General features: G+C 35.7%; 9 protein-coding genes across 9 annotated transcripts; 3 read left to right on the forward strand and 6 right to left on the reverse strand.

Moving 5' to 3' along the window:
- Positions 1 to 464: 464 nt before the first annotated feature.
- On the reverse strand, positions 465 to 1,619 carry MLG1 (putative acyltransferase; the record flags this gene model as incomplete). Its single annotated transcript, XM_003673931.1, has 1 exon — positions 465 to 1,619. One exon carries the CDS (start codon positions 1,617 to 1,619, stop codon positions 465 to 467), a length of 1,155 nt encoding a protein of 384 aa, XP_003673979.1.
- A 245-nt stretch (positions 1,620 to 1,864) lies between these two features.
- Positions 1,865 to 3,085, reverse strand: GCV1 (glycine decarboxylase subunit T; the record flags this gene model as incomplete). Its single annotated transcript, XM_003673932.1, has 1 exon — positions 1,865 to 3,085. One exon carries the CDS (start codon positions 3,083 to 3,085, stop codon positions 1,865 to 1,867), a length of 1,221 nt encoding a protein of 406 aa, XP_003673980.1.
- A 368-nt stretch (positions 3,086 to 3,453) lies between these two features.
- DAS2 (putative uridine kinase DAS2) lies at positions 3,454 to 4,149 on the reverse strand (the record flags this gene model as incomplete). The annotated part of the gene is made up of 1 exon (XM_003673933.1): positions 3,454 to 4,149. One exon carries the CDS (start codon positions 4,147 to 4,149, stop codon positions 3,454 to 3,456), a length of 696 nt encoding a protein of 231 aa, XP_003673981.1.
- Positions 4,150 to 4,386: 237 nt separating this feature from the next.
- FAL1 (ATP-dependent RNA helicase FAL1) lies at positions 4,387 to 5,586 on the forward strand (the record flags this gene model as incomplete). The annotated part of the gene is made up of 1 exon (XM_003673934.1): positions 4,387 to 5,586. The coding sequence occupies one exon, from the start codon at positions 4,387 to 4,389 to the stop codon at positions 5,584 to 5,586; it is 1,200 nt and encodes a 399-aa protein (XP_003673982.1).
- Positions 5,587 to 5,650: 64 nt separating this feature from the next.
- On the reverse strand, positions 5,651 to 6,160 carry ATG31 (Atg31p; the record flags this gene model as incomplete). The annotated part of the gene is made up of 1 exon (XM_003673935.1): positions 5,651 to 6,160. One exon carries the CDS (start codon positions 6,158 to 6,160, stop codon positions 5,651 to 5,653), a length of 510 nt encoding a protein of 169 aa, XP_003673983.1.
- Positions 6,161 to 6,516: 356 nt separating this feature from the next.
- On the forward strand, positions 6,517 to 7,896 carry SES1 (serine--tRNA ligase SES1; the record flags this gene model as incomplete). Its single annotated transcript, XM_003673936.1, has 1 exon — positions 6,517 to 7,896. One exon carries the CDS (start codon positions 6,517 to 6,519, stop codon positions 7,894 to 7,896), a length of 1,380 nt encoding a protein of 459 aa, XP_003673984.1.
- A 487-nt stretch (positions 7,897 to 8,383) lies between these two features.
- RPS11A (40S ribosomal protein uS17) lies at positions 8,384 to 9,213 on the forward strand (the record flags this gene model as incomplete). The annotated part of the gene is made up of 2 exons (XM_003673937.1): positions 8,384 to 8,428; positions 8,788 to 9,213. The coding sequence occupies 2 exons, from the start codon at positions 8,384 to 8,386 to the stop codon at positions 9,211 to 9,213; spliced, it is 471 nt and encodes a 156-aa protein (XP_003673985.1).
- A 363-nt stretch (positions 9,214 to 9,576) lies between these two features.
- Positions 9,577 to 11,325, reverse strand: NSI1 (Nsi1p; the record flags this gene model as incomplete). Its single annotated transcript, XM_003673938.1, has 1 exon — positions 9,577 to 11,325. One exon carries the CDS (start codon positions 11,323 to 11,325, stop codon positions 9,577 to 9,579), a length of 1,749 nt encoding a protein of 582 aa, XP_003673986.1.
- A 326-nt stretch (positions 11,326 to 11,651) lies between these two features.
- VPS54 (Vps54p) lies at positions 11,652 to 14,336 on the reverse strand (the record flags this gene model as incomplete). The annotated part of the gene is made up of 1 exon (XM_003673939.1): positions 11,652 to 14,336. One exon carries the CDS (start codon positions 14,334 to 14,336, stop codon positions 11,652 to 11,654), a length of 2,685 nt encoding a protein of 894 aa, XP_003673987.1.
- Between the last annotated feature and the right edge of the window lie 85 nt (positions 14,337 to 14,421).

The raw sequence follows: 14,421 nt of genomic DNA on the forward strand, positions 1-14,421 counted from the left end.
AGGAGACTCAAAAGATTTATTGGTTTCCTCTGTCTATCCTGTGCAACGATGGAATATATATAGGTACTTGATCGCTTTAACTTTTATTGATAGTATAGATTAGCGGTAAATAAAAAGAGCTAAAAAGAAGAAGGGGGCTGTCTGATCGATTGATCTAGTATATTGATTGATGTATATATCGACAACACTGGCTCCTTCCTTGCTTTTCTGTTTCTCAAAGCGGTACCTTTTTGTTTGTTTGATTGTTAAGAGCACGTTCTCCAATGGTGTTAACAGATCGACAAGTAGCATTTGTGGGAAAAAGTTTTCCTTGTTTTGCGGGTGAGCACCGCGATGGTGAACGACAATAAATACAGATTAATAAATACACTGCGATATGCTATTAAATGCGAATTACGAATATGTAGAGAATATAACTATACTTTTATGGATGCTAGCAGTTCTTTGTTTTAGTTTAGTTATTACTATGCAAGTTTCTTGTTGAAGTAAGCCCAGAGAGATGCTGTCAAAACCATGCCAAATGCGACAGGTAAGAATACAACGGTGACAAAATCATATGGATTAACATCCATGGCAGGACAGAATAGCGTAGTTTTCCCATCCATCCCTTGAAACGTGTCATTAATGTAGTACTGATCTAATAACCTATTCTTATCCTCCCAAACTGTAAATAGCCACTTGGAGAATGCTTCCTCATCTTGATAAGGGATCTCATATAAGTTAAACGATCTAATATGAATATCAATCATGGAAGGACCCAAGCCCTTCAAGAAAATATTTTTCAGGGAATACTTGATTTCTGCAAACTCGTGTTCACCCTTAACACCAGAATATCCAATGGTCACATCATAAATTTTAGTTAAGCTAGGTTGTAAATTTTGAATCATAAACCTTAACCCTGTAGTATGGGGCATTAGTACGTTCTTCATGGGTTTCAATCCCATTTTTTTACAGTATGCATTATTCTTTCTTATTCCATTAGTACATAAATTGGTTCCTTCTGGAAATAATAATATATTGTACCCCCAGGCATTAGTTAAATCCTTATTTTTGCCGTTTTCAATGGCATTAGTGTTGATGGCTCCCAAACTTTGTTCCAATAACGATTTATCTTGGGCCCATTTTCTATTCATAAAGATAAACTTATAATTTTTCATTCCGTAGCCTAATAATGGGATCTTCTCTAAGGACTTCTTCAATAAAATAAAAAAGTTTCCAGAAAGATTAGCCAGATGAGCTAACCACCAAATAATTACCCAATCAATGTAAAGTTGATGATTGCTAAAAATAATGGAGTTAGTATCTAATTGGGCAATAATATCACCAATACGGTTAATTTGAAAAGAATCTCTTCTCATGGTGGCGTCATCTGTAGTTATTCTTATTGATGTGGGAGAAACATTGGAAAATATAGATAATAAGAGGATAATGAAAGATCTCTTGGTTTGGTTCAAACCACGTTGTAATTTCTCACTGTTTTTATAGTAGAATAGTTTGATGAAGAATTGAGTAATGAGGATGGAAATGCATCCCTGGATAAAGACGATTATCGAGAGTGATGTGGTAGTTAAATGTTTAAATTTAGAGTAAGATGTGGAGAGGACATCTGACAGAGACATGGTGGTGTACCTTTAAGGTTGTAGCCCTTTTGATCTCTTAAACAGAAAGTTAGAAGAATTGATCCCCCTCAAGATACATCTTCTGTTAAACACACAAATGTAGACTATATAAAGAATGGCTTTATTGACGCCACATAACTCCGCTTTCAATTAAAGTTACAGCGGCGCTCTCATTTCCGAAATTTTGCGGAGAATAATAGCTAAATTACGTAGTCATCTATATTGTCGGTCACTAAATAAGTATTCTATTTCTTGTAGTAGTTAGTTGGCACAATGGGCATTTTCACAATTTCAATTGGGAACAATTTGTTACGCACTTGAACGAACAATTCACTGCCATTCTTATGCATCCCGGTATCAACATATCCTTGACCTATATTGATATTATTCAAACTTGGCGACGCACTCCCAGATGTAACTATTCCCACTTGGGTGATACCGTCGGAGGAGAAAATTAGACTTCCTGTTCTGGCTGCTGGGCCTTTCTTTGTGTATTTAAACCCAACGCGCAATTTTTCATACTTCTTCTCGTTCAATTGGGTCATGATCTTTTCATATCCATTGAATCTTTCATTCTCTTGAGGAAGATTTCTTCTTGTTTTGGAAATAATCCAATTCAATCTTGCCTCCACTGGTGTGATCTCTTCATTTAATTCATTCCCATACAAACACATTCCAGCTTCTAACCTAAGACTATCTCTTGCTGCCAATCCGATCGGTTTCACTGTTGAGTTATCTAATAAGAGAGATGCAAATTCAGAAGCATTTTTCTCTGGAACACTCATTTCAAACCCATCTTCTCCTGTATATCCACTTCTGCTGATGTCAATTGTAACTCCATTATATAATTGAAATAGCTTTCTTTCTCCAAAGAAAAAATTGGTCAATGTTTGACCCTCCATTAACAATGGTTCCAAGATATCTTTAGACTTAGGACCTTGTAATGCCAGCAGTGCTCTATCGTTAACACTTTCCCAATTACAATCAAAGTGGCAAAGTTTTAGCTCACTTTTCAAGAAGGTAGAATCTTCCTTCACTCTGCCTGCATTAGTTACCATAGTAAAATCATCATCATTACAGTTCTTACTTATGATTGTATCATCTATAATCCCACCTTCATGATTCAAGAAGACTGACAAGTGAGAATATCCTCTAGGCAATGCCCCAAAATCAGTAGGAGTAATCCTATTTAAAAATGATACTGAACCAGGACCAACCAATTTACTCTGCAACATATGAGACACATCGAATAACCCCGCATTGTTTCTCGTCCAATTATGAGACTCGATATGCGTTTGATCCTTATATATCAAAGGCATTGAATAACCAGCAAAGGGAACCATGGTAGCTCCAAGTTGAACATGAAGGTCATATAAAGGTGTTTTCTTTAAAGGTGAACTCGAGGCGGAGGAGGATGCCGACCTCGTTAAAAGACGTGACTGTTGACGTGAGATTGTTCTTAGCATTACCCCTCTGGCTCTCGATAGTTTTTAATCGGGGATATCTAAGAATAAATATTCACTTCTTTATAAATACAATGTTTGGATAGGTTCCTTTTGTTATACATTTTACCATTTCCTTATCTGAGCAAAGAAAAGAAGTCAAATGAAGTGCGGACTTGCGGATTCTGCAATTGACTTCTTCTATAGACAAAGGGAAAGAAAACAGATAAGAGAGTCTTTCATTATTTAATAGGCATCAATGAAGGCGAAGTATATATCAGATACATAACTATCAGGACATGCAATCAAAGAGGGAATAATTTAAAGTATGCAGGGTGTGAAACTTCAGCTCGAGTCCTATCCAAGTTATTAACTACCCTTTCAGATCAAAATCAACTTAAATCATAATATCTATCCTTCTCAACATTCAGTAATTCTGTTTGGAAATCCCATAATGGAGATGATGATATTCTTTTCATTGAAGAATTACCATTCTTATCGTTTATATGCTCGATAATCTTGACTACTCCATCAACTATAATTTCTAACCCAATATTATCATTATCAGTATTCGCATTACTTCCTTTCATATGCGGTATTATCAAATCTGCTAACTTTTTCGTTGGACTAATATTCTTTTCCATCTCTGGTCTCATGTTTTCAAGATATTCTTGCAATAATAATGCCAAGCTCTCTTTATCGTCAGCGGCATTCTTAAGATGAATCAAGTTTATTAATCTGTCATCGCCATCAGTATCTAAGAATATTTTTAATTTGGAGATTTCGTTGATCTTATCATTAAAAAGGGCATAACTACCACAGAGAATAACAATTTCAATTGTATTAGAATTATCCTCCAGCGAAATTGGTTCTACCAACTTTTCATATATCTCAGCAAAATTATAATCCTGTTCGCTATATTTTCTACAAGTAGTGTCGATAACTAACTCATCCATATTAACAATTTTTATCTTGATGAGGGAGGGGAAAAGTTTGATTAAGGACTGTTTCAATAGAGAAGAAACATTGGTAACACCAGCCCCATGTCCACCCCCAATCGAAACTACAATCCTATTATTTAGTGGCATTCTTAAAACAGCTTTATAGGTCTTAGAATTGTGTTGGGAGGTGCTTCATCTTTCCTTTATCGTAAATCTCTTGACAGGTTTTTTTTCATCGTTTTCTTACCTTGCGATGCTCATCGAAAAATGAAAAATTTGAATCAGTAGGTTACTTAACATTACAAACAGAGACAGAAAGGCAACATTATAAGTAGCAATTGAAATCTTCACTAAAGTGCATATAATATACACAAGGCTCTCGAAATGTCATTTAATAGAGAAACTGATCAGAAGCTGAAGTTTAAAACATCCAAGAAATTGAAAGTCTCACCAACTTTTGAATCCATGTCATTAAAGCCTGATTTGCTTCGAGGAATCTACTCATACGGATTTGAAACACCGTCATCAATTCAGTCTAGAGCCATAACAAGAATTATCTCAGGGAGTGACATAATTGCTCAGGCGCAATCTGGTACAGGTAAGACTGCCACATTCGCCATTGGGATGCTTCAAATAATTGACTTGAAGAAGAAAGATTTGCAAGCTTTGATTTTATCTCCCACAAGAGAGCTAGCTGTGCAAATTAATCAAGTTGTTTCCAATTTGGGAGACTATATGAATGTAAAGTCACTAGCGATGACAGGTGGGAAAATGATGAAAGATGATTTGAAAAAGGTTTCTAAAAGTGGGTGTCAAGTCGTTAGTGGGACACCTGGAAGAGTGTTGGATATGATAAAGAGGCAATTACTGGCGATAAGGAACATCCAAATGTTAGTGTTGGATGAAGCTGATGAACTGTTAGGAGAGTCTCTTGGTTTTAAACAACAAATCTATGATATATTTGCAAAACTACCCAAGAGTTGTCAAGTGGTAGTTGTAAGTGCTACTATGAGTAAAGACATTATTGAAGTCACTAAGAAATTTATGAGCGACCCAGTCAAGATTCTCGTGAAGCAAGATGAAATTTCTTTGGAAGGTATTAAACAGTATTATGTTGATGTGGGTAAAGAAGAATGGAAATTTGATACTTTGTGTGATATATATGATTCATTAACAATTACACAATGTGTTATCTTTTGTAATACAAAGAAAAAAGTGGATTGGTTGTCAGCTAAATTAACACAATCCAATTTTGCTGTAGTGTCGATGCATGGTGATATGAAGCAAGAGGAAAGAGATAAGGTTATGAATGATTTCAGAACGGGTCATTCGCGTGTATTAATTTCCACAGATGTTTGGGCCCGTGGTATTGATGTCCAACAAGTATCATTAGTTATTAATTATGATTTGCCAGAAAATATGGAGAATTATATTCATAGAATTGGGAGAAGTGGTAGATTTGGTAGAAAAGGGATTGCCATTAACTTTTTAACAAGTAGTGATGGTAGCACTTTTAGAGACATTCAAAAATTCTACCGTATCAAAATTAAGCCCATGCCAGCCAATCTCTCTGAGCTCACCTAGAAAAGCCCAGTGAAGGTTTGTAATATTCGTATATATTCTTGGATTCATAGTCATTCATTTAGATTTATAAAGAATTGCAAATTGTTTCTATCTGTTCATTCTGAATCCTATATAAACTTATCATATCATCTAAGGGTAGATCATTAGCAATTGGCGACAAATCTCTGAATTTGGACAGTACTTGGAGCTCGATATCATGATTCCTGCTAATATTTTTATTTTCATCCACGGTATCTTCACTTTTTATCACATCTAATAGGATATAATTTTCGCTGATCAAATCAACGTCCTCAAATGCTCCATTCTCGTCAAGTTGAACAACTATTACGTTTTCAATAGTATCTTTACTTGAGCCCAAACTAGTAGTGTCCAATCCTATTACCTTTTCATGCTCCTCATCATCCTCGAATATATATTTAATATTGGTTGGAAATGTAACATCTGTAGCACACTCGGGATTTGAACTTGAACTATATTGGGACTCCTTATCTTTCACGATCGTATGATAGATGTTCTTTTCTCTGACGATTAAAGTCAAGTTTCCAATTGTATTGGTGGTTGCATTGCTTTCCATTTTTAAAGGTACTAATTAGTTGTACTAACTTCAGTTGTGGTTATCATTCCTGTTACTCTACAAGACTGTATATCCTAATAGTTAAAAGAGTATTAAGCGTTCCCAACGTTTCGAACGTGTGCGCGATCTCACTACCTACAACCTATTTGCCATTTGGGTTCCAAAATAAGCTGGTTTTGCCTCTAAAATTTGGGGCGGCCTCCTTTGCTTTACATTTGGGCGGAAAGAAAAATTTTCAGGAATTCTTCGAAGTGACTATATCCAAATTTGAAAACCTGAGGATAGTTGACACGTTGAAATAAGAGAACACATAGTAGGATTCGAGATCAATCGTTCTAACTAATCATTGCGCCGAAATGTTAGATATTAACCAATTCATTGAAGAAAAGGGTGGTAACCCAGAATTAATTAGACAATCCCAAAAGGCCAGATATGCCAGCGTTGAACTTGTTGACGATATCATTGCTGACTACAAGGACTGGGTCAAGACCAGATTCGAACTAGATGAGTTAAATAAGAAATTAAACAAGCTACAAAAGGATATTGGTTTGAAATTCAAGAATAAGGAAGATCCAAAGGAATTATTAGCTGAGAAGGATGAAATTACCGCTCAAAAGGCTAAATTGACTGAACAAGAACAAGCAGATGATAAGGATTTGAAGGAAAAGATTATGCAAGTTGGTAACATTGTTCACCCTTCTGTTGTTATTTCCAACGATGAAGACAACAATGAATTGGTCCGTACTTGGAAGCCAGAAGACTTGGAAGAAGTCGGACCTGTTGCTTCCGTTACTGGTAAGCCAGCTAAATTATCTCATCATGAAATTCTTTTGAGATTGGATGGGTACGATCCAGAACGTGGTGTTAAGATCTCCGGTCACAGAGGTTTCTTCCTAAGAAACTACGGTGTCTTCTTGAACCAAGCTTTAATCAATTACGGTTTGAATTTCTTGGCCCAAAAGGGTTACATCCCATTACAAGCTCCAGTTATGATGAACAAGGAAGTTATGGCTAAGACTGCCCAATTGTCCCAATTTGATGAAGAATTATACAAGGTCATTGATGGTGATGATGAAAAATATTTAATTGCTACCTCAGAACAACCAATTTCTGCATACCATAGTGGAGAATGGTTCGAAAAGCCACAAGAACAATTACCAATTAGATATGTTGGTTATTCTTCTTGTTTCCGTAGAGAAGCTGGTTCTCACGGTAAAGATGCTTGGGGTATTTTCAGAGTGCATGCTTTTGAAAAGATAGAACAATTTGTTTTGACCGAACCAGAAAATTCATGGGAAGAATTTGATAAGATGATTGATCACTCTGAAGAGTTCTATCAATCTTTGAAGCTTCCATACCGTGTCGTTGGTATCGTGTCTGGTGAATTAAACAATGCTGCTGCCAAGAAGTACGATTTGGAAGCTTGGTTCCCATACCAAAAAGAATATAAAGAATTAGTCTCATGTTCTAACTGTACCGATTACCAATCAAGAAACTTGGAAATTAGATGTGGTATCAAGAAGATGGGTGACAGAGAAAAGAAATACGTTCACTGTTTGAACTCCACTCTATCTGCCACAGAAAGAGCTTTGTGTTGTATCCTAGAAAATTACCAAACTGAAGATGGTTTGGTTGTCCCAGAAGTGCTTAGAAGATATATCCCTGGTGAACCTGAATTCTTACCATTCGTCAAGGAATTACCAAAGAACTCTACTTCCAACAAGAAGAAGAATTAATGATAGTGTATGAACCATAAATAGAAGTTAACCTAATTGGTTTCGTTTTGTCTGTTAAAATACGTTAAAATAATATGTAGTAAATATCGATGCCGTTCGTTATTTTCAATTAGAGTAACGTTACGTAAAACACAAAAACTTGTGACTGTTTCATTCTTACACCATGTTAAACCCAGACATTTGTTGTTTTTGTCTAATGTCAAAAGCTTTTGGATTGGAAGTTACGCGGAAATTTTTGTTTCTCTGGGCGGAAACCGTTCCGTTTCCCCTTCCATTATTCTCCTCTTGTTCGGGCAAGTGAACACTTCCTAGGCGGGAGCAAACTGAGAATAGGCTGGAATCTCTGCCTAACGATGCTGTGTAGTAGTCCACTTGCAACTTTTCTAACAAATCTGGTAAGGGCCATCAATATGGTAATATTGGATAAAGGCTTTATTGTAATTACTGCTTGTGATTATCAAAGAAAGGAAACCAAGAAACTGTAAAGATGTCTACTGAATTGACTGTTCAATCTGAAAGAGCTTTCCAAAAGGTATGCACAAATTAAACAACCTCCCAAAACACTACTTTAATGAGATATGAACCCAAATTGATTGTATTCTACCCAAGATGATGATTCTAAATGCAGTATAATAACTTACCAGATATTACGATGTACGGAAGTGTATTCAAGACTTTACAACCATTAGTTTGGAAGTTATATGCTGATAATGAAAAAATAATAGAGGGTTCAAGAAAAACCTTCAATAGATAAAGAAAGTACACACTATGCCACTTTGAGAGCGTATCTGTATTATATCCATTAATTCATTCAATAAAAGTATATGGGAATTTACTCAACATTAAGAATAAGCCGTACTAACAAATAATTTCAATCTTTAATTTATTTAGCAACCTCACATTTTCACCAACCCAAAGGTCAAGACTTCCAGAAGAACCAAGAGATGGTATAAGAATGCCGGTTTAGGTTTCAAGACCCCAAAGACCGCTATTGAAGGTTCTTACATTGATAAGAAGTGTCCATTCACTGGTTTGGTTTCCATCCGTGGTAAGATCTTGACTGGTACCGTTGTCTCTACCAAGATGCACCGTACCATCGTCATCAGAAGAGATTACTTACATTACGTTCCAAAGTACAACAGATACGAAAAGAGACATAAGAACGTTCCAGTCCACGTTTCCCCAGCTTTCCGTGTCCAAGTTGGTGACATTGTTACCGCTGGTCAATGTAGACCAATCTCCAAGACTGTTAGATTTAACGTCGTTAAGGTCTCCCCAGCTGCTGGTAAGGCCAACAAGCAATTCGCTAAATTCTAATTGCATTTAACCACGTAATATATATATAGAAGAAGTGAATTATAACATTTAAAAAATCGATAATCTCATTTCTTATATATGTTTTTATAACTTATTTGTATAATCTATTGAATTTTAAATCGTCACCCAATATCTTTTACATTTCTTATTGAGAGAACCTGATTACTTACAGCGTTCACTTGGCAAACAATATATTTAGTTACATGGAAAAATCATCTTCAAATGAAAATTTACTATGTAGTCTAACGTTATTCAAACTGTGTAATATTATGAGTTCTGTTAGGTCAGTAAGGTTGAAATAAAAAATATATAATACAAATTTTTTTGGATATCAAATGTTTTAAATTACAGTAAGTTCCTCATCTAGAATAATGAGTTGTCCAATATCTTTATTAGTTCAGTCGCTATTTCGTTTACTTTTTTCTCTTTGTGTTGTTTAATAAGACTTCTCATTTTCTCATAACACAATTTCAATTCCAACCCATTCCATTTCGAATCAGGTTTTATGGTAGCTAACTCATCCCAATCCACCTGAGAGTCCTCTGTGAACCCAAGGTCTCTTAATTTTTCAAGAATCCACCTTTTGTCTTCCACAGACATATTCTGAATATTTGTTTGTGCCTGTTTCCTCACTAGTTTTGTCCATTTATAACGGCATTGTATACGAGATCTTGTACCCCCCATACGTTCACTAACAACAGTCCAGTTAATGATATCTCTAAAGCTAGGTTTATTTGGTAATTTCCTGCCTTGAGCACCTCTTCCTTTCAATGGTATATCAGCAGTATCCGAATCAATCTCACCTCTTTCACGTTTTACTTGAAATTCCTGAGCCTCCTCTAACATCTCTGCAATGACTTTTTTCAATTGGATTTCTTCTTCTGCAGACCACCTGTTAGCAGTTCTATTGGAACCACATTTAATATAGTTTCTCCAACGATCTCTACAATCTTCAGGCATTCTTCCCAATGCTCTACCTACATCAGCCCATTGACCTTCCTTTTGAATACATAATTTTGCCAAAGCTTCATCCTCTTCAGGAGTCCATTTACCTCTTTGTTCGAATATGTGGTACCTTCTACGAACATGCTTGTAAATGGAAGATCTTGACCTGTAAGGCAGTATTTTACAGATATTCACCCAAAAATCATCTCTCTTACGACCTGTCGCCCATATTCTCTCTTTGGTTTGCTGTAATGTGAAGTTTTTAATTTGTCTATATTGTTCAATGAACTGGTCTAAAGCAGCTTCTTCATTCTCATCAAAGACTTTCCCTCCTGTTATATTAGATGGAACACTCTTTGATGCCTTTGTAGCTGCCGAGGCAATTAATTCGTTATTACGTGCCTCCATAGCCCTGGAATCTAGTTTATTCTCAGCAGAAGATTGATCTGTGATAGCTGATGCATCATTATCAGTTCTTTGCAATTCAGAATATTGTTTGTTCTGTTCTACCTGAGTTACTGCAGGAGATTCTATTCCTTCATCCTCTTCTTTGTTTGATTCATTATCAGAAGACTCTTCTTCTTCATCATCTTCTTCTTCCTCATCTTCTTCCGCTTCAGATTTTTCAGTATGTTTCACCAGTTCACCATCCGTGTTTAAATATTGCTGGAAGTCAGTATTTTGAATATGAGAATCTGAATCCATATTTCCATCATCATGAATATGTGAGTTATCCAGTGTAGCCAATTCAGGATCTACTGCCAATTGCAATTTTTCCTTCTTACTTTTATCCTTAGATTTCTTTTTCTTAGACCTCTTGTCCTTTGATTTATGTTTCTTTTTAATATGCTGTTCTTCTCGGGATCCCTCAGCAACACTCTCATCATGAGATCTCTTTTCTGTCTTGATGTCAGAATTTGCATAAGCTGCAGCAACAGCCGCCATAGCTACTGAATCAGGTTCACGACTCTCTGATTCTTGGAACTGTTGTGACCCATCTATCTCGTTATGTTCCATAAACCAATTCATTGATTCCCCACCTTCTGAATGTTTCTTAGTCTTTGATTTCTTCTTCTTCTTCTTATTTTTGTCAACATCATCACTCCCAATATACTTGAAGACAGCTTCTTCTACGGATTCATCAGAATGCCTACTATGTTTACTCATATTTATTCCACTCAATCAGTCAAATAACAAAACACCCTTAAAGTCAACTTGAAATATCAATATATTAACGACTGAGACAATAATATGCTTTACCTTAGTGATGACCTGAATCAGGGTAATTAAAGCTTATAAGGGTTATTTGTTTATTAGGTGAGACCTTGTTGATGTTTTGCTAGTTGTTGATCTTTCTCACTTTTATCTTCGTCAGGGTGATAAGTTTTTCCTTTCTTTTGAGTGTTATGTCTGTCGCGCGTCAGCGTCAGCAATTATTTTAATGTAATTTAATAGAAGGAAATTAGTCTATATGGTTACAAAATAAATCTAATTTATACAGGTGGTGGTGGAGCATGTGCTTGGTATAATCTGTCCGATGAACTCTGATATAATGATAATAATTGAGCGTAGTTGCTGGGTTCGTAAGGAATAAAGTCCTTATATGAATCTGAAAGTCTTTGGAAAAATCTTTGGGCTATACCGACAAATTCGGCCATACAATCCAATGATTCCCCCATTATGGAAAGATTCTTACCTGATTTGGACAGTGGCCGACCACCATCCATGACAGAGGCCATAGTGGCAGTGTTGAAGTATTTCATGGCACTGAAACATGATCTTTCACAGCTGGGTAGATACATGGGTGGGATATTGACAGACAGAACTAGCAGCTCCTTTATTATTTCAATTGTAGTTATTAGAGAGGCACTAGCAACAAATGTTTTATCACCAACCACTACTGATTTCCTGTGACCTGGTGGGTTCCCATCCGTTGCGACTCCATTTTCTTCAAAATCAGTCTCAGTTTCCTGGGTTAAATCTAGCACGGCTGTCCAATTTATTGGATCTAAATCTATGCTTGATACAATATCATTAACATCTCTCTGCACTGATGATTCGACTATAAATGGTGTCCATTTTTCAATTTCAATTTTCTTTTGTATCGTTCTTATGTTCCTTGATTCACCTCCTGAAATATAATTCTTTAGTTGTGCAGCTAATACATCACTTAAATATTTGGTTAAAAATTCCCCACTTAATGTTTCACATTCCTGAATAAATAACACACAAATGGAATAGAGTTTCAAAAAATGATCTGCTCTTAGAGTAGACGTCATTTCTCTTCTAACAGCGATGATCTTACCCATTCTTAATTGGATAATTCTAATTGCTTCATTAATACCACCACGGATATCTAGTTGTGTGATCATATTATGCTGATTTTCAGAAGAACTATCAATTGATGCAATTTCACTTAACGATATATCCAGTAAAAGTTTTTGATGGCCATAAAGTCTCCTCAACGCTTCACTAGTCTGTGTAAATATATTCATGATCATATCTTGAAATTCCATAGGGGTTTGTTCCTTAATTAACCTTGATAGTTTAGATCCACTACTTGATGGTTTTTGGTTTTGTACCAAATCTTGAGATGATTCTGTAGCGGGTAGATGATGCGGTTCATGTGGCAAATAGTTTTTAATAATAGATTTGAGTTCTACAATAAATTTATCTTGATACAGTTTAAAAGAACTAGCCAACTCTTCACATCGATTTAGTTCATGTATTAGGGTCTTTATTGAATTTTGAAATTTCTCTTCGAATTTTAAAGAACTTTTGTCTGATGTTCCACACTGTAACCTTACTATGGTCTGCTGTGTATTCTTGTTTTTGCAGAAATCTCTCAAGTCACTGAGTAAATCATCTGCTAGTTGTATAGAATATTTGCCCCCGATTTCAATTTTCATGTTCGTTAAAAATTCTCGAGTCTCAGATAACGCCGGTAATGTTTTAAGATGGACAAGTTTATATGGCCAATTACTTGTCCATTCCTGAACTGTTGAGTCCATTGAATCATCACCCTTGATTAGATAATCAATTGATTTTATCATGTTTAAACATTCATTAAATTTTTCATCCTCGTACACTTTCCTACATTCAGTTGTCTTATTCAAAATAAGCTTCACTTGTAATAAACCTTGCTCTAGTTTCTCAATATTTTTCCTTTTGAAAAGTAGCTGGATATTATCAAGTTTCTTCTGTATTTTTTCCTTGTCTGTGAATTCTAAAAGTTTCACTAATTCATCTAGTTCAGAAACCGTATGACTTGCTCTTTCTTGTATTTCATCCACTTCGCTTAACGCATGGAAGAATTTGTGAGAAGATTTTGAAATTTCTGTAACAAGTAGATTCTCGACGGCATCTAAATAGTCACTCAATTTATCTCTTAGTTCCAAATTGGCTTCATCCCTCTTCTTTTGGTCATCAGTCGTTAATGAGGTTAATCTAAGATCAATGTCCCCTAAAACACGATGAAAAGTTCGCTGATTATCCAGTTGAAACTGCTTCTCAAAAAAGAAGTCCGGCACTTGATTTATTTCTTTTATATCGTTGTCATTTCTATAACTCTCATCACTATCAGAATTTTCTGGAACATCAACGGATGTCGTAGAATCGCCAGTGTGACTATAACTTTTCATCCTCTTTAATTGTTCCAGACGATTCATATTTCTCAGATTATTAGCATTTTGAAATATTTCGTACTCGTTCTTAATATTTTCAACGTAGTTCCCAATATCTTTCTTCCAATTGGTATCTATTTCATTTTTACTTAAGGTGACTGGGGGTATATCTAGAGTAGTGGGATAACTCAACCAGTTCTTCCTTCTTGTATTCATAACAACTTCAAAGATCGCATTGTTCCCCAAAGGTGAATAATCCATAGATCCACTATGTCCACCTCTATCAAAACTAAATGAGGAGATATAATTGTTTCTACCAACCCTTGAAGATTCAAAACTTTTCCTAATGGACATAGAATCCATACTGGGTCGTCTCAACGCGGTTGCACTTTCATGGACGCTCAACAGGTCATCATTGAGTGACCCCGAATCATCATCTAGTATCTGTGTGGATTTTATAGGATTGTTAGGTAACACTATCTTGGGAGGTTCCATATTTGTTGGCCCCTTCGATAGACTATGTTGGCTATTTTGACGTTTTTCTTCGTTTGACATTTTTGAATTTGGCACTCAAAGATTCCTTCTTCGTTCCAATTGGTGTCAATATACAATAGTACGGTAGGGACTATTAACTTGCAAT

This window comes from Naumovozyma castellii, chromosome 1, assembly GCF_000237345.1.
Source record: "Naumovozyma castellii chromosome 1, complete genome".
In the NCBI taxonomy this organism is placed as follows: Eukaryota; Fungi; Ascomycota; class Saccharomycetes; order Saccharomycetales; family Saccharomycetaceae; genus Naumovozyma; species Naumovozyma castellii.